This window comes from Vulpes lagopus, chromosome 2 (assembly GCF_018345385.1).
Source record: "Vulpes lagopus strain Blue_001 chromosome 2, ASM1834538v1, whole genome shotgun sequence".
In the NCBI taxonomy this organism is placed as follows: domain Eukaryota; kingdom Metazoa; phylum Chordata; class Mammalia; order Carnivora; family Canidae; genus Vulpes; species Vulpes lagopus.
Genome location: NC_054825.1, coordinates 1,680,901 through 1,705,620, shown reverse-complemented (window position 1 = coordinate 1,705,620; position 24,720 = coordinate 1,680,901). Strand labels below are relative to the sequence as shown.

Here is a 24,720-nt window from a genome sequence, read left to right as displayed (position 1 = left end):
GGAGAAGGGCCCAGGGTGCGGAGCCAGCGCACCTGCTCCGGGACGGCAGAGACGCTCCGGGAGCTGCACACTCGCGTTCTCAAGCTTCACGGGATTTGGAAAACAAAGACAAGGAGGTCTCCCGGAACGTGGGAAAGTCAAAGAGGCAGAAAATTGAGAAAAGAAGAGACGAGGAAGCCTGAGCCCTGACTGCTGGCAGCCCCCGGACGCGCGCCCCGGACACCCGTGCACACTGTCCCCCTCCACGGGATGATGTGTGTCCGCTACCGCAGCCGGCATCGCCCACCGTAGCTCGGTTAATACGCCTGAGACGCGTGACACGTGATGGATGACGCATAACATGCAGCATAACGTGTAGCGTGACATGAAGACGGAACGTGCGACCTACAGGAGCACGTGTGTGACCGCGTGTCTGGTGCAAATAAGAATCCTCCAGAAGTAGAGAAGAGCACGAATCCTTCTACCGAATCCTTCTACCGAAAGGCTCACGGAATGTTCCGCAGACATCATTAGGAAATCGCTGGATGCCGAAGACAAGCGCGACGTTATGAACGCGCTTTTTCCAGAAAAACCAGCGACGCGGGCCACTGAGGAGGTCGCGCTAATGGGAACGAGCCCCGCTGCGAGTTCCGATTTCGGGAGATGACGGAGCAATTTCTTTAAAGTCTTGAGGGAAAATCATTCCGAGCAGCCTCGCAGCCCCCGATGGAGCGAGGAGGCGCACGAGAAACGTGGCCATCGAAGAAACGGGGCGACTTTCACTGGCCTGCGTCCTGCTCGCGGCCCAGGGCAGGTGTCGCAGCTGAACCCCGGGCCATGGCTCGGAGCCCGGAGCAGGGACGCCGGGGCACAGCACCCAGGGGCGGGAGCCGGGGAGGCGGGAAGACGGGTGCTCTGGGGGAGGAAGAGGAAGGCCACAGAGGTACAGGGAGGCCCCGGGGGAGGTCGCAGGCAGCATGGAAGGGCGAGGACAGGCGGAGCGGGGGCCAGCAGGCAGGCGCCCCGGGGAAGGCACCCTGACCCCTGACCACGGGGGCCGGGGGCCGGGGGCCGCTCCAGATGCAGAGAGGGGTCTGCAGCCTTTGACGCCACGTGTTTCCCCCGGGGGCGGGGGGCTCCTCCAGGGAACAGCAGCCACTTTGTCACAATATCGGAAATTTATGTCTTGTTTCCTTAATTATGAAGGTGAGGAGCCAGGCTACGAGCAAGGCCAGGAGCGCGGCCGCGCCTGCGGGCGGGACGGAGGATTCACAGCCTGGACGCCGGAAGAGCGGAGCCTTGGGCGCAGGAAGCGGGGGACAGATGTCGATCCCCCCGTGATGCTGACACAGGAGAACCACCCTCTTAGGGGAAAAACTCACCTTTTAATGGAGGAAAAATTAGAGATTTTTTTTAAGTATCGTGTTTACGCCAAAATTCACCCACGGAGTGTTTAGCTGGAACTACCCGAACGGCGGGAGCCTCGTTTGCAGGACGCTGATGGCGAGCTGCGTTCCTGCAGATGCTGCGGCGACGAGAACCTCCGGCTTTCTCCCCGCTTCGCCGCGGCGGCTGTGCCCTTGGGGAAGTCCGCCGTCACCTGCCTACGCACCCCCCCCCGGGGACTGACCATCAGCCCCCACTGGCCTGCGGGACAGCAGCCGGGGACACGGACACCTGCCCGCCGCCCGCCCCTCAAGCCTCGCCTCCTCTCCCTCCTGCTAGAACTGCAACCGGCACGGGAGAAAGTGGTCTCGCTCAGGACCAGCGGGTGGCCAGGCCCCTTCTCCTGGCAGACGGCTGCCAACTGGTATGTGATTTTTTTTTTTAAAAGATTTTGTTTATTTGTTTGAGAGAAAGAGAGAGAGCAGGAGTGGAGGGGGGACTAGCAGAGGGAGACGGAGAAGCAGGCTCCCCCCTGAGCGGGAGCCCGACATGGGGCTCGACCCCAGGACTCCGGGATCACGGCCTGAGCTCACGGCGGATGCTTCACCCACGGAGCCCCCCGGGCGCCCCTGGCCCATGATCAATGCCACCCTGGGGTGTCCAGCCGCGGGGCAGAGTGACACCTGAGGGACACCCCCAGAGCCACAGAAGACCGAGCGGCACCATGTCCTCTCCAGCTGACCAGGGCGTCAGGAGCAAAGTGCCGTGGGTCAGTTTATCACATGGCAGCAGACGACTGTCACACACATTGCTCCAGAAAGTGCTGCCAAGAACCTGAAAAGCGCAGCACGTGCGTAAGGACGGGTCAGACAGCGGGCGCTGCACGGTCCATGTGGCATGAACTCCCCGCGCCCGCGCCACCGCCTGCAGGACGTGGAAGGGGCCGGCGGGCCCCGGGGCGGAAGGAGGCCTTGCGGCCTGTCGGCCTGGGGTCTGCCTGTGAGGAGACACAGAAGAGCCGACTTGCGGAAGGGACACCTGCTGGGTTCGCAGGAAGGAGAAGGACCAGGACTCGCCGCATCTGTCGGAGGAAAGCGCTCCTTTCAGGTGACTCCCAACAGGCAGGGGAGCCCGAGCCCGAGATGAAGACAGGAAGTTCCCGTGAAAATGATGCACGACCTCGGGGACACCGAGCGCCCTGCCTGCTGGGGGTGGGGGGGCAGCAAGGGGCATCAGAGGGGGCGTCTGGGCGGCCGGGTCGGTGAAACCCCAAGTCGTGGTCTCTGCTCAGGTCAGGATCTTGGGGTCGTGAGGTGGGGTCCCCTGCTGGGGGGTGGAGCCTGCTTAGGATTCTCTCCCTCTGCTCCTCCACCTCTCTCCCTCTTAAAAAAAAAAGAAGGAAAGGAAGAGAAAGAAAGGGAAGGGAAGGGAAGGGAAGGGAAGGGAAGGGAAGGGAAGGGAAGGGAAGGGAAGGGAAGGGAAGGAAGGAAAGGAAAGGAAAGGAAGGAAGGGAAGGGAAGGAAAGGAAAGGAAAGGAAAGGAAAGGAAAGGAAAGGAAAGGAAAAAAAAAAGGAAAAAACAAAAGCCTTGTAAGAAATCTTGCAGGATATCCTGCAGAGGGCCAACCCTACAGCTGCTGTAACGGAAGACAGACCTTCCGCGGGCTCTGATACAGGGAAGCCGCCGCTCCGTGCCTGTTCCACCAGCAGAAGAACCACCCGCCTGAACCCAAACATCGGGAGTCACATACGGGGTCGCTCCGTGAAGCCGCTGCACACGGGGATATACCTCGCCGGTTGGCAGCTCACTTTTCTGTCCTGCAGCCACGGGGAACAGCCAACGGTCTCCGTCGCCCCCGCGGTGTCGACACACGTTGTCCAAAATCGACAATTCAAGGAATAAAGACATCAACAGTCTAGTTACGGCGGAAGAATTAACTGACAGAACTGCAAGCCGCGGAACAGAAGTAGAGACGCAGACGTGGGCAGCCTCTGGGGAGGGGGGGCCAGGTCCCTGGGGCGGGGACCCTCACTCTTCATCTCGGGCGTCAGTCCCCGTGAGCACAGGCGGGAAATCAAAATAAACGCGGAAAGGTCTGAAGGCAGAGGTGCCGGATGCAGCCCGTCCCATGAGGCGCGTGTGCTGAGCCTGGGGTTCAGGGCCGGGGGGGGGGGGTGGGGTGCGTGAGGGTGGGCACTCCGGGCAGCCTGCAAAGGTTATCTAAGGTCATCAAAGGTCACTCCGGGCACATCTGCAAAGGTGTGGTGGGTGCGACTCAGTAAGTGGGGGACGGCAGGCAGTTAACGCCCGGTGCTGTGTTGCCCCGAAATCCCAGCCCGGACTTCAGTCTCAGGGACGTGGGGGCACGTTGTGCTCAAATGTGCAGGCGGGGAGGGGGCTTCTCCAGCTCCGGCCGTTGAGATCATGGCGCAGCGTGAACGTCCCTCCCTCTGGACAAATCACCCGCGTGGCTTCGATGGCTCCCTGGACTGGGGGGGCCGGGGTCCTGGTGCTGCTCAGGCCCTGTGTACGCCCTCGGGGTCGCTCCCCGGGCGGGGGAGGGACTCACCAAAGACCTGGCCCGGCTCCCTTCTCCTGAGCACAGGTGGGGGCAGGTGTCTTCCTGCCCGAGACACCCGGGCCCTGGGGCAGCGGCGCAAGGAGCGGGAGGGCCTGTGCAGGAGCAACTAGGGAAAGACAGGTGCTGCGGGGAACCCGGATGGGGGACGCCGGGGAGACGGGGCGCCCCATCAGGGGGGCTGCCAAGGCCGCTGTGCAGGATGAGCCCGACACTGGTTGCCTCCTCCAGGCTGGAGACGGGGCTCCAGCAGCCCCTGAGCGCTCGCCCAAGGTCTCACAGCATGGTGACCGGGTGCGCAGAGCGGGGCCCCGAGCCACCTTGCGCTGCAGGAAAGGGGGGTGCAGAGCGAGCTCACAGAGCACAGAGCCGCGCCAGCGGGGGCCGCGGAGGGTAGCCGGCACAGCATTTAATCCTTTAGGCGCTGCTGCAGCTTAACCTCTTTGGAATTCTTATAGTTCATCTATGATTAATTATTTTTCGAAATCACAGCCGGCATCCTAGCTTGTTAATAGGCTTAAAATAATAAATTTTAAAGACGCCGTGAGAGGTTTACACGGGCTTTAGCTTCCAGAGCACCGGCAGTAACGTCACGCGCGCAGCCCATCGGCAGCCCATCGCCCGACTTGCGCGCCCTCCACGAGGGCCCGGCTCTCCAAACACCGCCACACCGGCAGCTGGGGACCCTCCCGGAGCCGGGGACCCCTGGTTCCGCCAGGGGCCCTCCGCGGCACCGGCCCAGAGCAGAGGGCGCCCCCCAAGCAGCTGTAATCCATTCCATGGACAGCTGCATCTTATATCCTCATGAGGAGCCAGTCAGAGGTCCGCGTGGGCCGGGGGGGGGGGGACGCAGTGGGTGTTGCTCACATTGGGGGGCCGTGCGCAGCCGTTGTTGTCTGAGAAGGGAGCCGTGTGTGCTGGGACCTCTGGAAGGCTGGACTAGAAATCCAGCAGGAGGTCCGGGCGGCAGGTGCGCTCCGCTGCACAGGTGTCGGGCGGAGGCCACTCTCGGAGGTCGTGCACCTCCAGGCTCCAACACCCCTGACCCTGAGCCACTGCTGGAGGAGGTGCTGGTGGCGCCTCAGCGGGATTCCCACCCCGGCCACTATGCTGACCGGGCACCTCCCGGCACTGAGCTGCCCGGCGCAGCGGGGAGGGTCCCCAGGAGCGCCCGGGCCGGTGGGGGAGCAGCGCCGCGTGATCCGCAATGACCGCGGGGCACGGCACAGCCCAGGGCACACGCGACTCATAACCAGTTTGCGACGGCCAGGTCGGGGCAGGTGCACTCAGGAAGGCTTCCCGGAGGTGATGGCGGCTGGAAGCCGGAGGGTGAGCACGAGTTGGGCAGGGCCACTGTGCAGGGGGCATGGGGGTCCCGAGAGAGGGCGTGGACGCCGAGCACGGGGAGCGAGGGTGGGAGACTCAGGAGAGGCCGGGCCGGGGGAGGTCCTCACACCAGGCCAGGAGCTGGTGCCGGAGACCCGGGGGCTGAAGGCTGGACGCCACTTGGTTTGGACGGAGCCCGGACAAGGTGGGCAGAAGCCAGAGGCAGGGGAGCTGACGCACGCTCCAGTCGGGGAAGGGAGGGTGGGAAGCAAAGAAGTTGGGGGGCCCACGAAGCCCCTCCTCTCCATCCTCCCCTGCCCCTGCAGAGAGCACCTACAGTGGCCGTTGACGCCTGCGTATGGGGACCTCACGGCCCCCGGGATGCCGCACGCCTCACGGCAAGGCCAGGGGCTCAGTCCAGAGGGGAAACCAAGGGTCCACCTCTGCCCCTCCTGGCTCGCAGACACCCTTCCCCGGAGCTCCTCCACCCAACGTGCCAGAGCGGGCCTCAAATTCCCAAGCCGGGGGGGGGACGCGTGGGGAGGCGGACACGCAAGTTCCTTCAGCGCGGAGCCCGGATGGAGTCGCGGCGCCCCTCAGATGGGAGGCACACGTGAATCAGGCCGGCGGGCAGCACGTGTCACCCACCATGCACGGCGACGGCGCGTTCCCGTCACAAGCAGCAGCTTGCACTGCGGCGCTCAGACCTGCCTCGTGTCAGGCGGGCGCAGCGTCTTGTCTGTACGTTCGTTCCTATTAATTACGGTGGATTAAGCATTGATGTACTTAAGTATTATCATGCAGGAGCCGTAGCAGGTCATATCTGTGCGCTCCTGCTCCCCATTATCAAGCTTTGCAGTACGTGCATGTAAGTCAGCGTCAGCTAGGCCCGGCCTGGCCTCATCGTCCTCTTCCTGCCCCAGGTCTCCCTCTCTTCGAGGACCCTGAGCACCCGAGGGACCCCCCGGACAAGGCCTGGGCACAGAACCAGCCGTGGGCAAGGCTTCTGCGGCAGAGGAGGAGCCTGGCCCCGAGCACAGGGGGGACGAAGACGCTGGAAGGAAGCATGAGTGAGCACAAGCCCTCAGTGACGAGGCTGCTGGCCCGGGGCACACGCCCTGCCCACAGCGCGTCCCGCGTCGGCCCACGTCGGCCCCTCTACAGTCTTCCAGGCTCTCGGATCCGCTTCTCAGAGCTACGTCCTCCCGTCCCCTGCCCCAGTGTCACCGAGGTCACCCGGCCCCGTGTACACGTGACTCACATGCACGCTCACACCCACACACGCACCTTACAGCTCACGCCTACTGGCGCACGCATCCTGGCACGTGTTTGCACACAAACCGGACTCTGTGGGGGTCGCTGGGCAAACCAGGGAAACGTGACGAGTTCTGGGCACAAACGCTGGCCCTGCGGACCCCTGTGCTCTCCCAGTGAGCAGGGGGGGATTAAGGAAGTTCCCCGTGCGGGCTCACGCGAGGAGGCACGTGTGTGCGTGTGCAGTCGCCCACGGGGGCAGCTGGTGGGCGCACAGCTCGGGGGGGGGGGGGGGCGGTCAGCAGCCGGCGACCGTCGGAAACACCGCAGGGAGGCACCGGGGCCGGCGAGCGCTGCAGGTAAGTGTCACCCGAGCTGCGGGGGGACGGCGAGGACCGTCCGCGGGAGGAGCCTGGGGGCACAGAGTTGGCGCATCAGCGAGGCCTGGGGGCAGGGACGCCTCGCTCCAGGGCCAGGATGTCCCTGACTCGCCGGCCTGGGACCTCATCATCGCCTGAACTTTCCTGAGAGGGCGTTTTCTTTCTAAGGAACAGCGTGAGCCAGCGAGCGTCCCCACCTCTGGGAGCCCCCGGCCCAGCGGCGGGGACAGGACCTGACCCGACACGGGACAGAGCAGCTCTGACTGGATGGGAGGGAACCGACGGGCTGGTACTCGGGGCCCCGCTCTCGAGGCAGAGCCGGGGCCGCCCGCGTCCTCTCCTCTGGAAGGAGCGCAGGACCCGGGAGGCTTTTAGCCGGGACCACCGACTGCAAAGCAAGGTAGGACATAGGTCACCCCCCGTGTTCTCACCACAAGAAAAAGACTTGCAAAACGTTCCCATAAACGTGAATAAGATAACTCAAAATTTTATGGGCATTTGGGAAAACAACGAAATCACAGACTCATCCATCACTAAGATGTGTCTGAGGACGTGCGTGTGATCACGTGGGGGTACGTGTCGTTCAGGCACCAGATTCCCTTCCTGCAGGTCGCCCTTCACCTTGTCCCAGGTGACGACTCACACTGAGGAGGAGAGGAGGGGGAGGCAGGGCCGGTCAGGACCCCACCCCCACGTACCTGCGTAAGAACCGCCACCAGAACCAGACTCAGCGTCCCACCCCTCCTGACCCCAATCTCAGGGCAGCAGAGGCGGGCACTGTCTTCCAGTCCTCTACCCTGCCCTCTGCATCCCTCCATCCCCAGACCCCCAGACCCCTCAATCCCCCATCCCCCAGACCACCACCTGTACCCCATCCCCCAGGCCCTCAGACCCTCACCTGTACTCCAACCCCCAGACCTTCACCTGTACCCCATCCCCCAGGCTCCCAGACTCTCACCTGTACCCCAAACCCCAGACCCTCACCTGTACCCCAAACCCCAGACCCTCACCTGTACCCCATGCCCCAGGCTCCCAGACCCTCACCTGTACCCCATCTCCCATATCCCCAGACCCTCACCTGTACCCCAAACCCCAGACCCCCCGGACCCTCACCTGTATCCCATCCCCCAAGCCCCACACTGTCACCTGTATCCCATCACCCAGGCCCCCAGACCCTCACCTGTACCCCAGCCCCCAGGCCCCACACCATCATCTCTACCTCATCCCCTAAGCCCCCAGACCCTCACCTATACCCCATCCCCCAGGCACCCAGACCCTCACCTGTACCCCATCCCCCAGGCCCCCAGACCATCACCTGTATCCCATCCCCCAAGCCCCACACTGTCACCTGTATCCCATCCCCCAGGCCCCCAGACCCTCACCTGTACCCCATCCCCCAGGCCCCCAGGCCCTCACCTGTACCCCATCCCCCAGGCCCCCAGGCCCTCACCTGTACCCCATCCCCCATCCCAGCTACCCAGGGACTGCTTTGCCTGATCCTGGGGAGGAAGCCAGAAACTCAAGATGGACAGACCAATGCCTCAGGACAGTGAGGGGTCTGAGACCTGCGCCCTCCCCCTGCAGGCCCAGGCCGGGCCTCTGATGGGACGATGACCACAGGCATGCAGACCCACAACGCTACTGGAAAGAGTTGAAAATTACTTGAAAACGTTCAGATAGAAAATTACTGAAATTAGTCGATCTGACAGATGCTCCCGCTCTCTCCCCGGGAGGGGCTCTTAACCGCTGGGCTCCGAAGCCGCTCTGCGCCGCGGTACTCCAGAGCGATTGCGGCCCACGGCCGTGCAAGGCTGTGTGTGGGCGTGGAGACGTCGTGGGTGCTCTGCACATGTTGGTTTTCCCATAATGGCTTTATTAGGACAGAATTCACACAGCATCCAGTCCGCCCATCGGAATGCGGCGGGGTTGTCACCAGACTCACGGTCGTGAAACCATCACCGCAAGTGGGGTTTGCATATCGTCACCCCAGAAAGAAGCCCCGTGCCATTAGCAACCACTCGCCCTCCCCGCCCGCCCTCCCGCCCGCCCTCCCCCCTGCACAGCCTCTAACCTTCTACTTTCTGTGTCTGGATTTGCCAGTCCTGGACATTTCGTGTCAACAGAAGCACAGACTGTGCGGTTTCCGGGACGGGCCGGGGTCGCTGAGCATCACCTGTCCAAGGCTCCTCCGTGCGGTGGCAGGTGTCGGCTCTTCCTTCCCTGCTACGGCCGAGGAAGAGTCACCTGACGGACGCCTGTTGTGCGTCACGCTGCTGCGGGCACCTGTGTGGATCCACGTTTTCCCCTCGCGTATATTCCCAGAAGCATTGCCCTGGAGCCCTGTGGCCCATGGGACCACCCGCGGCGCCGCCAGACCTCCTGCCCCCTTCTGCACTCAGCAGCGTCCGGGGGTTCCAATCTCTCCACGCCTTCACCAGCTCTGGTCACGACCCGCCTCTTTCGTTCCAGCAAAACGAAGTCCGAGGGTCCACCCCGGGGGGGACCCAGCGCGCTCACCCCACGGGCGGTTTGATGTGCATTTCTCGACGGCTGCACGGCGTTGGGCATCCTTCACGCACTTACCGGCCGTCCGCGTGTCTTCCTAGGACCAATGTCTCTTCGGGTCCTCGGCTCACTCACTGGCTTCTTTGTCTTGCGTGTGTTACTTCTACGAGTCCGAATGACTCTGGACCGAACTTGAGAATGGTGCAGCACGTGGAAAGCGACGGCCGCGTGCACATGGTTCACACGGCCTGGGTGGTTCCCGCTGAGCACAGGCTCCTCGCTGTTAGACCGCGAGCCCCGTAACAGTCTCCAGATCCCCTCCCGGAGCGAGGGCACAGCCTCAACGACCGCGAAACTCTAACAGAAGGAGCCCGCAAGCATCCCCGCTGCCCGTCCCTCAGCCATTGTCCACAGGTACCCTCTGCCTTTTCTTTCTTTCTTTTTTTTTTTATTCTTTTAAATAGTTTATTTATTCATGAGAGACACAGAGAGGCAGAGACACAGGCAGAGGGAGAAGCAGGCTCCATGCAGGGAGCCCGATGCGGGACTCGATCCCAGGACCCCGGGGTCACGATCTGAGCCAAAGGCAGATGCTCAGCCTCTGAGCCGCCCAGGCGCCCCGACCCTCCGCCTTTCCTACCATCCAGGCTCCTTCCATAGGTTCCCTTCCACCGGGTCAATCTCTAAGCCACGCACATCCCCGTGGAAACTCGACAGTGCTGGTTCCTGCTCACACGCAGGCGGCCAGGCTGCAGGGCAGTGCTCACGCTCACCCGCCGCTCATGCACACATGCTGGGGGTCGGCTTAGGGAGGGGCCCACAGCCGTGCCCTTTGTCCCTTCCAAGCCAAGGAACGCTCGAGCTGTCGGCCGGCACAGAGAACCCGGGCACAGGGGACAGCCCTCTACCCTTGCTCTTGGGACGATTCAGACGCGGGTCTCCACCCAGCAAAGAGGGCTGCACTCGCAGGGAGCAGCAGGCGCCCGCCCCGTGCCCGGCAAGAAGGCTGCACCGGGCACAGCTCCGGGGGTGCAGAGCTGCCGGGAGGGGTAAAGAGCTCGCTGTTATCATGTGCTTGACCGTGAGGCTAAGTGGGCTGGAGCTGGGGCCCTGCTGAGGCGATGGAAGACGCAGCAAGGGCCTCCCGCCCGCACGCCCGACAGGGCCGCCAGCAGAGCCCACGTGGCCCCCAAGCGATCCCGTTGGAGACCGTCACCTAAAACCGGCGAGCCCACCCGTCTGCGTGGGGTTCCTCAGGGGTCGTGCACGATTGTGAAGAAGTGGAAGGAGCCGCAGGTGCGAACGCCGGGTGCAGCCCTGTGCCCGTGGCCAATCCTGCGTGCTCGTGTGCTGTTTGCATTAGAGAGCAAGGTCCCAACGGCCTGCGGAGGCCAACGGATTAGGGGCAACTTTAATATCTCATTGATGCTTCTTGATTATTTTCTAAGTGAGCATTAATCACTTTAATAATTGGGGGAAATCTATGAAGGATATAACAGGCAAACAAGAGCCAAAGCAGATGCCTTCGGGGCACCAACCACTGTCCCTGGAACTCGGCCACCATGTAAGGTGACTGATGATGCCAGTCGTTGTCCCCAGAGCGGTTCTGAGCCCGTGGGTGCATTTCTTGCCGTGACCGGAATCAGAGCGGCGCTGGGGCATGGGCTGGACGAGGCAACGAGGAGGCAACGAGGAGGACGAGCTGCAGGTGGAAGCGTTGAGATGTGCATCTTGTTGGGCAGGGGACAGTGTGTGGTGGCGGCGGGCACGTCCAGCCTGCGTCTGGGTGTCCTGACCACACACGGCAGACGGCCTGGGGCATGCACAAGGAAATGCTGTCCTTCTGCAGCAAAACCCTTCTTTTTTTTTTTCTAAGATTTCATTTATTTATTCATGAGAGACAGAGAGGCAGAGACACAGGCAGAGGGAGAAGCAGGCTCCATGCAGGGAGCTTGATGCAGACACAGACATGCGGGACCCCGGGGTCATGCCCGGAGCCAAAGACAGATGCTCAGCGGCTGAGCCACCAGGCGTCCCAAGCAAAACCCTTCTTAGGAGAGCACATCTCCGCAGGCACGACGGAAACGCAAGAACCACGAGAAGCCTAGGAACACCTTTACATCCATGAATCTGCAAATCCAGGAGAACAGGACCAACTTCCAGGGAAGGAGAAATTTGCCAAAGTTGACTCGGGAAAAATAAAGAAAACATACATAGTCACGCGGTCAGGACAAAAAAAATAGTAAGCTATTACTTAAAAGTCTTCTAGCAACCTCGACCAGAGACGCCAGAGCCCAAGAGGCTCCTGGGAGGTCCCGTGGGGCTTCCCCGACCAGACCGTTCCTGCCTCACAGACGCGCTTCCAGACGGAGACGGGTGCAGCGCACAGGCCGCGGCTGCGACAAGCCCCCCGGAGCGGGGACCCCGTCACGGCAGCAGCACAGAGGCCAGGCGGGGGCCGGCGGGGGCCGGCGGTGGAAGGAAGGGCTGGCCGCAGCTTCGGGGTGCCGCGGGGGCGATGCCGATGTTCTGGAACTAGAAGCTGGGGCCGCGCCCCCGCGCTCGGTGGTGACAGTGGCCTGCACGCTCACAACAGCGGACGGTTCGCTGGACCTTGTGTGAATATTTACCCCACACAGAACGTGCCCGTCAGCCGCATTCAGGAAAGAAAGAGAAGACCTTCCAGAGGTTGTCGGTGGGGGTGTTTCTGAGCAGGGACCGGGGGGCCTTATGTCCAGCGACGAGGTCGGGGGCTGCCGAGGGGAGAGCGGGGCCGGGTCACCCGAGGGCACAGCAGACCGGCAGGGCCCAGGGGCTGTGTCGCCGGCACCGACAGCGGCCTGACCAGAGAAGAGATCACAGAGCCTTCTGGGGGGGGGGGCTCTGGACCGTGCGGTCGGCCCCTTCCACAAGATGAGGTGGGCTCCGCTGGGCCTCCCTGCTCTGCACCCCGGGTCCCCCCGCCGCCCCCTCGGACGGGGGGCACCTCCACCTGCAGGACCCTCCCCAGCCCACGTCAGCACACGGGATCCGGGGCGGCCTCCGGGAGTGCGAAAGTCAGTCCCGCGGTGGGAGCACCTGCTCCTTCTCGGGCTCCGAGCCTTTAACGGCACCACGCGATGAAACCGTGGCCGGGTCGGACCGTCTCCGGCCCATAAACACCCACCAAGGACACCAGGAGCTGGGGCACCGGCCCCAGAGGATCTCCCAGAGGCTGCCCATCACCCGAGCATCAGCCTCCCCAACGAAAGGACAGGGTCCCGAGAGCCCGCCACCCCAGGGCAACACCCTGCACGTCGTTCGCACCCCAGCCTGAGCCCAGTGGTCCTGAGCCACCTCGGGGAAGGGGTGAAATGACCCCGCTTGCTCTCAGTCTGCTGCAGGCAGCTGGGGACCTCTCCCCCACCGAGGCAGGGGCCGGGCAGCTGACTGACCTCCCAGGGACCGCGGAGCTCTGCTCTCTAGGACACCCCGGGGGAGCACCTTGTCTCCGCCTACATTCTGGGTGCTCGGCGTGGCCTTGATCCTGTCTCCTCACCAAGAAGGTCTGTTGGAGAGCAGAGGCCCTCCTGGACGTGCCCTGGTCCTGCTGCTCCCCCCCCCCCCGCCCCAAGCACGCAGCAGTGTCCCCCCCCCGACGCCCCTGCCGCGGGTGCTGTTCCCACGGCGCCGTCACCACAGGGGGAGCCAAGGGCCCAGGAAGGACCCGCCCGGTGCTCTGGCTGCGGCGCGCTCCCAGCACAAGGCTCCGGCCGTGCCTACGGCAACCAAGGCTCCTTGGAGCGTGTTTTCCATCGAAGCGACCATGACACGTGGCCTCCTTCTCCCTCCTCAGCCTCCCACCAGCCTATTCTTCTCCGGCCCTGCCAGGGTCTCCTGTAAGACGCGGACGACCACTGACGCGCAGGGCTCCTACCGCCAGCAATGCTGTGCGTGGATGTGGCTCTGCCGCCCTCCTCTAGCAGGGCTGGCCACGGACTGGACCAAGACCTCGGCTCGATCTGGCCAATGTCCATCCCCACGGTGCCGGGAGCCCCACCTCCAGGGTCCTGGCCCCTGATTTCAGCACCACGGCTCGACGGCCGAGTGTGATGGCCGGTGGGAGTGAGGGACGGCTGGCGGCACAAAAGGCCACTGCACAGGGGCTGGGTCCTAGCGGGTCCACCCTCCAGCACCAGGACCTCCCCACCTGGGCCTTCACCAGCCTCCCACCCTGGTTCCCGGCTTGAAGCAATGGGATCAGTTGCGTGGGGTCCGGAGCCTCTTCAGGCTGAGAGCGTGGGGTGTGGGGACCCGGAAAGTCACATCTCACAGGAACGTAGCCGTCAGGGCGTGAGGACCCCTGTGGAGTCCTCGCCAGCGATGCCGAGCCGACAAGCAATGTCAGGAGCAAGGTCTACGGCCCCGGCCCTACCGGGAAGGTCGGCCTGCGGGTCAGGCCTGGGCAGTGGGGTTGGGGTGTGCAGGGAACAGATCCCAGCAGCCTGTCACCTCTGCTAGCCGGCACCGCTCTGACCTGCCCTGCCGCATTCAGCAAAGAGGTGACGGGAGCAGCTTTACCTCGAGCGCCGGCCTTGACACCAGGCTCATGGTGAATAAGACACAGAAAGTCCCTGCCCTAGGATCTAACATTCAGGGTGAAGACAGACTAAGCAGCCCCAGACACCAAAGAGAACTGTGGACAATGAGGAATGCTACTAAGTGAATAAGCAGGTGAGGCGGGGTGAGGCGGGGTTTATTCGAGGGGAGAACCGGGTCTCCGAGCTGAGGCCTGAATGAGGGAAGAGCCACCAGCCCTGCGCAGCGCTGAGAGAAGCGCGTGGAAGGCAGAGGGAGAGGCCCGTGCAAAGGCCCTGAGGCAGAGTGGGGAATTGGGGAGCGGTGCAAGAAACAGGCTGAGGCCACACAGGGTGAGTCCGGGTGCTCTGGGTGGGGGTCTGAGGTTTGCCCCAAGCTCCCGGACACCCCCCCAGGAGTCCTAAGCAGGGGAAGGCCTGGTGTGCTATGTATTTTTGAGGCATGATCTGTGGCTCCGGCGTGGAAAACAGCTTCTCTGAAAGGGCGCGGTGGGAGCAGAGACGGCGCGCAGCAGCCGCAGTGCGCAGGTGGTGCTGGCCTGGACGAGGAAGGTGTGGGTCTTGGAGGGTGAGGGGGACGGGGTGGACGCGGGGGGGCAGGCAAAGGGAAGAGCAAAGGATGCTCCCCGGTCAGGCTGACTGAGGGAGGGGTGTCCCCAGGAAGAAGGGGGTTTACCCGAGGGCTGCAGGGGGAGCACGTCGTCGTGCTCTGTTTTATGAGCAGGACTGTGTGTGGAGAATCAATACTCCCCTTATCGGAGAGCGGGGCTGAGATGCTCATCAGAAAGTGCAGGTGCCCAGTGGGAAACCGGATCCATTAGCACAGGCCCTAGGGAGCCCAGCCCTGCACGTAAGGCGGGGCGGGGGCCTGCGGGGAGAGGCGGTCGGCTCGCTGGGGGCCCTGCGCACACGCCCCCACCCCTCCAGGAGCAAGCGGGAGGGAGGCACCGCGCTTGGCACTGGAGGGGACGGCCCAGGACGCGTGGTGTGGATTCCCACGAACGAGCGAAGGCTTTGCCAGGGGGACGCGATGGCATCACAGCTACAAGAGATGAGATGGCTTTAAAAAAAAATCATTTTGAGCAAAAAAAGGGCAATCACCGAAGAATGTATGGATTATGGTATTTATGTAAAATTCAAAAAAGCCTAAATGACAGAGTGTATTGTTTGGAGGTAACACGCGTACAGCAGGCATATTTCTAAGACACAGCGAAGCAGCGACTGGCACACGTTCAGGAGAATGATTACCCCCGGGGCGGTCGGGGGGCGAGGCTCCCGGAGCACGGGGTGGGCCCGGGTGGAAACTTCCACTTTCCAGGCTCAGACGCAGGTTTCGGGGCTTCTTCTTACTCGGCGCAGACACAGACATGCGTTCGTGCGCGTGATGGGTCCCCAGTGTTTGTCTTCCAAGAAGGGGTGAGCTGGCGCCAAGGGTGCAGACGGCTAATGGGGCTGAAGGGCCAGGCACCCGTCAGGAAGGCGGGGGGAGGGAGCCCCCGGGGGAGACGGGTCAGGGGAGGAGCTTCCCCAGACGAACGCGTTAGGGCACAGGCGCTCGCGGGAGGACTCACGGGGGGGGGGGGGCAAATCCCGGCACCCCCCCACCCAGGTCCCCACTGCGGGATCTCCATTCAGGGAAATCTGCACTTTCCAGGCCCGGAAGGCCGGGATGCCAACCTGAGTATCTGTGGCTTGTGCACCGTGGACCTCAGACTCTATGCAGAGCCTTTTTGGTTGTTTCAATCCCATAATTTTTCTATGAAAAGCAGCCTGATCCCTGTGTTGGCGGCACGTACGCCCTCCTCACGGAAGCCAGCTGAGTCCCAGGCACTGTGCAGTGTAATTTCATTGTTATAAGTATTTTTGTCTCTGAAAACCTCTAAAATGTGAATATGTATTATGACATTTTTGATTACAGCGGAGGAGGAGATAATTCCTGGATAAAAAAGGAAAGACGTCCTCCCCCACGGCCGGGCTACTGTTGTCACGAACCTGCGCCGGCATCTGCGGCCGTGGCTAACGAGGGCAGCCCGGCCCCACGGAAGGCCGCGTGGCAGGGGGAGGCGCGGGGCTTCCCTGGCTCGTGATGGAGCCCGGATGCTCCCCCCGATAGACGCTACAACAGTCACTTCCCAGCTGTTCTGTGGCAGGACACAATGTGAAATTTAAACCATTAAATAGTTCTGGAAGCAAAAGAACAGGTGGCAAATGGTTTCCAAGGCAGATGGTACTTTTTAATAGTTGTGTTCCACTGTCAGTGGCTCTACTCGCGGCTGTAACTATCACTCATATTTTACCTTTTTCACTTGAATGCTTGCAAAATGGGGGTGAAGGTGTAAAACTAACTACCTTCATTCTTTAAAACAAATATGAATTAGGTCACTTATTCCCTCAGCTTGGGGCAGTGCTGGAGTCAAGTTGTGCTGTGGCTTCCAGAGGGCAGTGGGCAGGCCGGCAGGTGTGAGCCCAGGGACCTGGTAGGTGTGAGCCTGGGTAGCCTGGTGGGTGTGAGTCTGGGGACCTGGCAAGTGTGACCCCAGGCAGCTGGCAGGTGTGAACCCGGACAGCCTAGTGGGTGTGAACCCGGGCAGCTGGCAGGTGTGAACCCGGGCAGCCTGGTGGGTGTGAACCTCGGCAGCTGGCAGGTGTGAATCCTTACAGCCTGGTGGGTGTGAGTCTGGGGACCTGGCAATTGTTACTCCAGGCAGCTGGCAGGTGTGAATCCAGACAGCCTGGTAGGTGTGAACCCGGGCAGCTGGCAGGTGTGAACCTGGACAGCCTGGTGGGTGTGACCCTGCGCAGCTGGCAGGTGTGAACTGGGTGGCCGGGCAGGTGTGAGCCCAGGCAGGTGGCAGAGGCCCCTCTGCAGCACAGCACATTATCCCCTGAGACCAGAGGGTCTCCTTAAACCCCAGGGAATAAACAGGATACAAGATCCATCTTTCCCCAGACGCTTCCTTCTTTACCTGAAGGTCTAACGTTTAAAGGAGCAGCTGGAACGGAGGCAAGTGCCTCCAGCCTCAAGCCCGCAGAGAGAGTGGACGGAGGCCGTGCGCCTTGGGTGCCCGAGCTGCCAGCCCGGGAACGGGGACGCAGTATCTCCAGGCGCCCTCCCCGCCTCACCTTCCCTCGACCCCACGGCTGACTTGGGGGCCAGCGTGTGCAGAGGTCACGGGCATCCCCGAATCGGCCGCACTCAGCCTCTGGACGCACTGCGTGGACGACGGCCACCAAGTGGGGGAAAGCGCAGAAGGATGCAGACTGTGGTACCCGACGCGGGCTGGGCAGGACAGGCAGACACAGCACAGGACTGACAGGCCGGGGAGGGGACGGACGCGTGGATGCACGTGAGCACGCGGTGCTGTGGAAGACACCGGCTCCGGGGGAAACCCCAGTTCCTGACGGATGTGGAGCAGCTCGCGGGGCTCCTGACACACGGCGTCTGATTCAAATGTGAAATCATGTTAAAGGCATAGAATTAAGTGTAAGTCCGACGGCTCATCTTCTTTCCAGCAATAAGCCCGCGTCCTTCTGGGTCCTGCGGTGACCGGCTCACAGACGCCCCCCGTGCACTTATGCACACAGCACTACAGGTGTTCACACCTTAAGGGGAGTTCTAGAAACCAGGGCCTCTTGATGGAAGCACTGCTGACATCTTGGACCAGGGAATTCCTTATCACAGGCTGGCCCGGGCGTCGCGGGGTGCGTGGTGGGGTCCCCGGCCTCTGCCCACCAGATCCCAGGAGCAACCGCCAACTTGTCACCACCAAAAGCCCGTCTTCGGCCACGGCCAGCCATCTGCCTCCGGAGAAGCCTAGAGCTCAACCCCGCAGGGCTGCTGAGCTTATCAGGCTCTCATGACCACGCCGAGAGTAAAAATAAAATAGTCCAGCTTGTTTACCTAATATGGGAATTCTCTGGGTAAAAACCAGATTATTCATCTGGGGAGATAAATGAAAATCCACATGGTTTTATGAAATCAGTTGCAATGTGGAGCACACTTCTCAGACGGGTGCATTCTTGGTCTGGGAGGCCCCACTCCCTGGGGACGCCGTCCTGCCTCGGCCCCACCCAGCCCTGACAGGAGGCTTCATCCTTCTCCCATCCCCATCCCCTCCAGTCGCCTGTGCTCAGGGGTGTCCGGAATTTGCCAGCTGGCTGCCCGAACCTGCACCGAGCACGCTCGTCGGCCCTGGCAACAGCTCAACTCCACAAACCGCGCTCCGTCCGGGCAGCTACTGACCAGGCCAAACTGCCCGCTCAGGCTCCTCCGAGCAGGGTTCTCAGGAAGTACTCAAGGAAATTCTGGAAGGTGCTCATCACGGGCACGGCCAGTCTCCCCAGAAGCCTGCTGCTGACGCCAAGGGCAACCCGGCGAGGTGGCCTTGTCTCCCCGGGCAGGGCCGCAGCCACCACTGGTGCCAGGACAGATGGGCACAGGGCTCAGAGGTCCCCTGCCCTGGGTGGGGGTGACGTATCGGGACCAGCCCCCCACTTTTATTTCAATTCCCACCCAGGCCCTCTGCTGCAGCGCAGGGTTTTCGGATCAATACGTCACGGGACACTGCCCGTGCCCGCTGCCGCGTTGCGCCCCCTCCCCTCCTCCTGACGGCACATTCCGGGGGTTACCTCCAAGACAGACCATGCGGACGCCGCCGGCCTTCCTCTAAGCGAATGCACGTTACGGCAGGTTTGATGATAGCACCTCATAAAATGCAAACACTAGAAAGACACCTAATTATTATGTCTCTTTATAAATCATTTGAGGCACGGAAAGCGAAGCCACCCCAGGGGTACACGGGTCTGGGCTCCTCCTAAGATTAATTTTCTCAGAAAACAGTAAGTCATCCTTAATAAATGCCAACGGACTGATGGATTTTAACTGAAATCTTGACACAGCTGTAAATTATGTTCCACACAAGAGATTATTTATGTGTTTTATTTATTTCCCCCATCACACCCTAAATGCATGTTCACTAACAGCCTGAAATAGAAATAATATTTTGTTCTTGAGAATACAATGTTCTACTGACCAGCTAATTTGTCAAGCCAATAGAGAAATACGGACGCCGGGGACCGCGTCTGATTTCCCAGATACAACGTCAGGAAACCAAAAGAGCGAAACAATAAAACCAGGTTTTTTCCTCTTTCTCCCATGAACCTGGATGTGCGTGCACCTCGCTATCTAGTGATGCTTCTCCTGTTACTGATAACCTAGCAATCCAGGGTACTAATGCGAACATTAGAATTCTAGTATCAGGTTAATATTAGAACCCAAAGAATTTTTTATTCAGGTTTCTTATCATCTCACAAGCAAACCTGACACTGAAGTCGTAGTACTAGCTCTCAAGATTTCAAAAAAGTCGCTCCAAATTCACGCTGCTCTCGCTACATTTGTGGGAAGGACCTAAACTCACGCTCACGGGTGCTTGGACACACGGTGGGCCGGTCACTGCGAACGGACACACCTACAGCTGGGATCACACACGTGGACGAGACTCGCAACCGGACTAGGAGCCGGGGCCCCCATCCCCCGCTGGGCCCCCGAACGCGCATCTCGGCTCCACTCGGGCTCTCGGGGTGTCTCCCTGCCCCAAGTCCACCCTGAAGATGCTCCAGAAGCAGCTCAGGTCTGTGCACTGAGGAACCCAAGGGCCTGGTGACCGTCTATGCCCCTCGCGGTCGGTCACCCGGGCACATCAGGGACTTCCCAAGGTCCCCACGCCTGGTTCAGAACAAGCCCCACCCCCAAGCCCAGAGTCTCAGTGTCACACTGTTCAGCGGTTTATTGACCTAGACACTCAGCTCTTGGGGTCTTTGCTTCCTCCCGAGCTCCGTGCCAGAAAACCCACAAACCTCTGGCTTTCCTGACGCTCTCACTTACTACATGACTCCCCCTAACAGGTCAGTAAAGGGACGTCTCATTTGTCCAAACAGAAACTTCACGGCAGAAAGCGCCCAGGCCCCTTAGCGGAGTCGAGGTCCGCTGCGCAGAGCCCGGGAGGCCCGAGCGCACGGCGCCCCCAGGCGCCCCCCGCACACGAGGCCGGGGCTCGCCATAGCCGGACGGACGCAGGCTGCTTCCCGCCCGCTCCCCGCTCCGCGAGCCCCCGCTAGCTCCTCGCTTACCTGAGAAGGGGGCGGTCCTCAGGGGTATCTTGATGGGCGCCAACGTCAGGAAGTGGCAGGGCTGCACGCTGGAGGGGGCCGGGCCCCCCAGTCCCTCGGGATCCACAGACACCACGGCGGCCGCGGCGGTGATGGCAATGCCCGGGCTGCTGCTGACAGGCTTCAGGCCGCCGTGACAACCACCTGCAGAAGGGGGACGGGGAGGTGAGCACGGGGGTGCCCGGTGTCCCCCGGGGGGGGAGCCACTTCATTAGGCAGCACACGAGCACCCAGAAACCAGGAACAGCACCAACCCGTTTCTTGGAAGCCCACGCCGTGTGCCAACATCCCAGGGATAACGGGTGTGTTCTCCATCTGTCAAAATGTTGACTGTGCGCAGAGCACACGCACACGCTGTGATGCTCAGTGAGTCACAACACTTAGTCACCAGGGGACGTGCGTGCCTTCGAGAGCAGTGACTTGGCCACGGTGCCCGCGGGTCTCATAGGAAACCAGGGGCGGGGGGACGGGGACGCGGCTCCTTGGAGCTGCAGGGGCTGAGGCCAGGGGCCAGCGCGGAAAGGTGGGAGGTGGGTTGGGCGGAGAAGGCCGCTGGGGTCAGCGCAGAGACGTCCTCGGGGCCCCCGGGGCTCGGCTGGTCCCTCAGGACGTGGCTGCACCTGCCCGGCCTCCGTAGAGGACAAACCCCTTCCCCAGGTCAGCCGGGGGCGGCCCCTCGTGAGCAGTCAGGCTCCAAACGCGGAATTCAGCTGGTCTCTCCTGGCATAACTGGAAACCCTCGGAAGTTTGCTTCTGTCAGTGACTTTCCTGTAAGGTTTTCTTTTTTTTCTTTCTTTCTTTTTTTTTTTTTTTTTTTTTAGGAATCTTCAGTCCCTAAAATAATTGTGGTTTCTAGGAAATACTCTGTAGACACCAGCTTCTATTAATGGTGCAAGTTCTGGAAAGCAATCTGGAAATATGTTTAAAAAATGTTAATATAGGGACACCTGAGGGGCTCAGCGGTTGAGTGTCTGCCTTCGGCTCAGGGCGTGACCCCGGGGTTCCGGGATCGAGTCCCGCATTGGGCTCTCCCTGCAGGGAGCCTGTGTCTCCCTCTGCCTGTGTCTCTGCCTCTCTCTCTGTGTCTGTCTCTCATGAATACATAAATAAAATCTTAAAAAAATATAAAATAAAAAAATAAAAATGTTAATATAGTTTACAGCTTTTGAATAATGTTTCCTTTCCTATAATGCCCCCACATGCCCGATGCCTGGAGATAAAGGTTTATAGTGAGAAACTAGAAAAACCAGCAAAGGCCAGATGGTTTTATAAACAATGGTGTGTCCGGTCAACGAGGCACTGAACAGCCAGCAGACTCGTACGAGGACGAACAGTCAGTGCTGTAGGGGGAGGCGCGCAGTAGGTTCAGTCAATAGAGCAAATTACAAAGTCATGTATATTCCCACGCTATAGAGTCACTCAGTCAACAAATCCTTATCGGGTTGACTAGATGCCAACCGTACTCTAGCTCTTAGGAACAGAGCAGTGCACCAAAGAGGTGCAAGGCCTGCCTTCAGGGACGACGCCTCCCACGTAAGGAAGGCGCATGGTCTATACTTTCCTCACTTTCCTTATTTGCTGTGTGTCGCAGGTTGAAGGGCACAGCGCAGAAACAGAAAGCACGGAACTGGTGGGCGGGTTTCACGTTCACACGGGGTGGCCTGGACGGTCTGCCCTGGGGAAAGAATTTGCCAGTGACAGCCCGCAGGAGGCGAGAGAGGGGAAGAGCGGGCCAGGGAGGGGTGGGGAAGTGCAAAGGCCCTAGCAGGTGCCTACCCAGTGTGTTCCAGAGGCTGCAAGGAGGCCAGGGAGGCGGAGTGGAGGGTCAGAGATGAGGCGATGTGGGCGTGGGCGTTGGGGGACAATGGTGCTTTGCAGGCACAGGGAGGCGTGTGGACCACAGGAGGGCAGGGTGTGGGGGATGGGGAGAGGGGTGCCTGGCCTGGCTGCCAGGTCCTGTGGAGTCTTTGTTTCTGTCTCTCCAGAGCATTCAAATTCCCTCTGATGGGCGTATGCAAACTTTGAAAGGTAATTTAAGTCTCACAGAGTAGCGTGACAGAAGGATGGAGCAGCAAGTAGAGTTCCCACACAGCCTGCTCCCCAGCTCCCTCCGGGGTGAACCTCTGGCATCAGTGAGGTGCCCGTGTCACTGCTGGTGAAACAGCACTGGCGTGTCGTGATTAACCAGAGTCCCATCTCTTACAGCAAGGTCCCATCCCTTACAGCAAAGCCCTATCCCTTACAGCGAAGCCCTATCCCTTACAGCGAAGCCCTATCCCTTACAGCGAAACCCCATCCCTTACAGCAAAGTCCCATCCCTTACAGCAAAGCCTCATCCCTTACAGCAAGGTCCCATCCCTCACAGCAAAGCCCTATCCCTTACAGCGAAGCCCTATCCCTTACAGCGAAACCCCATCCCTTACAGCAAAGTCCCATCCCTTACAGCAAAGTCCCATCCCTTACAGCAAAGCCTCATCCCTTACAGCAAGGTCCCATCCCTTACAGCAAAGCCTCATCCCTTACAGCAAAGTCCCATCCCTTACAGCAAAGTCTCATCCCTCACAGCAAAGCCCTATCCCTTACAGCAAAGCCCCATTCTTTACAGCAAAGTCCCATCCCTTACAGCAAAGCCTCATCCCTTACAGCAAAGTCCCATCCCTTAGCAAAGCCTCATCCCTTACAGCAAAGTTCCATCCCTTACAGCAAAGCCTCATCCCTTACAGCAAAGTCCCATCCCTCACAGCAAAAGCCCTATCCCTTACAGCAAAGCCCCATCCCTCACAGCAAAGCCCTATCCCTTACAGTGAAACCCCATCCCTTACAGCAAAGCCTCATCCTTTACAGCAAAGCTCTATCCCTTACAGCAAAGTCCCATCCCTTACAGCAAAGCCTCATCCCTTACAGCAAAGTCCCATCCCTTACAGCAAAGCCCTATTCCTTACAGCAAAGTCCCATCCCTCACAGCAAAGCCCTATCCCTTACAGCGAAGCCCCATTCCTTACAGCAAAGTCCCATCCCTTACAGCAAAGCCTCATCCCTTACAGCAAAGTCCCATCCTTTACAGCAAAGCCTCATCCCTTACAGCAAAGCTCTATCCCTTACAGCAAAGTCCCATCCCTTACAGCAAAGCCTCATCCCTTACAGCAAAGTCCCATTCCTTACAGCAAAGTCCTATCCCTCACAGCAAAGCCCTATCCCTTACAGTGAAGCCCCATTCCTTACAGCGAAGCCTCATCCCTTACAGCGAAGCCCCATCCCTTACAGCAAGGTCCCATCCTCACAGCGAAGCCTCATCCCTTACAGCGAAGCCTCATCCCTTACAGCGAAGCCTCATCCCTTACAGCGAAGCCCCATCCCTTACAGCAAGGTCCCATCCCTCACAGCAAAGCCTCATCCTTACAGCAAAGCCCTATCCTTACAGAGAAGTCCCATCCCTTACAGCAAAGTCCCATCCTTTACAGCAAAGCCCATCCTTCAGCGCTCTAAGCGAAGCCCATCCCTATAGGCAGCCCATCCCTTACAGCGAGGTTCCCCGATCTTGTGCTGCATGTTCTCTGGGCTTGGCCGCAGGCTAAAAGTCACTCACCATCACACAGTGAATCAACACTTGCTGCCAAACTATCCCATGTCCACCCGTTCATCCCCTCCCCAGCCAAGCCCTACCCCTCTGACACCGCAAGCTCTCATTCCTCTCACAGCAAGCCCCTTTCCAGAATGTCCGTGAATACAACTGACCTTACAGCAAAGCCTCATCCTTTACAGCAAAGCTCTATCCCTTACAGCAAAGTCCCATCCCTTACAGCAAGGTCCCATCCCTTACAGCAAAGCCCTATCCCTTACAGCGAAGCCCTATCCCTTACAGCGAAGCCCTATCCCTTACAGCGAAACCCCATCCCTTACAGCGAAACCCCATCCCTTACAGCAAAGTCCCATCCCTTACAGCAAAGCCTCATCCCTTACAGCAAGGTCCCATCCCTCACAGCAAAGCCCTATCCCTTACAGCGAAGCCCTATCCCTTACAGCGAAACCCCATCCCTTACAGCAAAGTCCCATCCCTTACAGCAAAGTCCCATCCCTTACAGCAAAGCCTCATCCCTTACAGCAAGGTCCCATCCCTTACAGCAAAGCCTCATCCCTTACAGCAAAGTCCCATCCCTTACAGCAAAGTCTCATCCCTCACAGCAAAGCCCTATCCCTTACAGCAAAGCCCCATTCTTTACAGCAAAGTCCCATCCCTTACAGCAAAGCCTCATCCCTTACAGCAAAGTCCCATCCCTTAGCAAAGCCTCATCCCTTACAGCAAAGTTCCATCCCTTACAGCAAAGCCTCATCCCTTACAGCAAAGTCCCATCCCTCACAGCAAAAGCCCTATCCCTTACAGCAAAGCCCCATCCCTCACAGCAAAGCCCTATCCCTTACAGTGAAACCCCATCCCTTACAGCAAAGCCTCATCCTTTACAGCAAAGCTCTATCCCTTACAGCAAAGTCCCATCCCTTACAGCAAAGCCTCATCCCTTACAGCAAAGTCCCATCCCTTACAGCAAAGCCCTATTCCTTACAGCAAAGT

General features: G+C 60.2%; 1 protein-coding gene across 1 annotated transcript in view; it reads right to left on the bottom strand.

Annotated features, from left to right (window-relative positions):
• The window catches only part of TCERG1L (transcription elongation regulator 1 like), a 181,803-nt gene that overhangs the window by 116,887 nt on the left and 40,196 nt on the right, over window positions 1-24,720 (bottom strand). Inside the window, exon 4 of the mRNA XM_041743639.1 lies at window positions 20,115-20,297. Within this exon, the coding sequence (XP_041599573.1) occupies window positions 20,115-20,297 (183 nt within the window). The remainder of the gene's footprint in view (window positions 1-20,114; window positions 20,298-24,720) is intronic.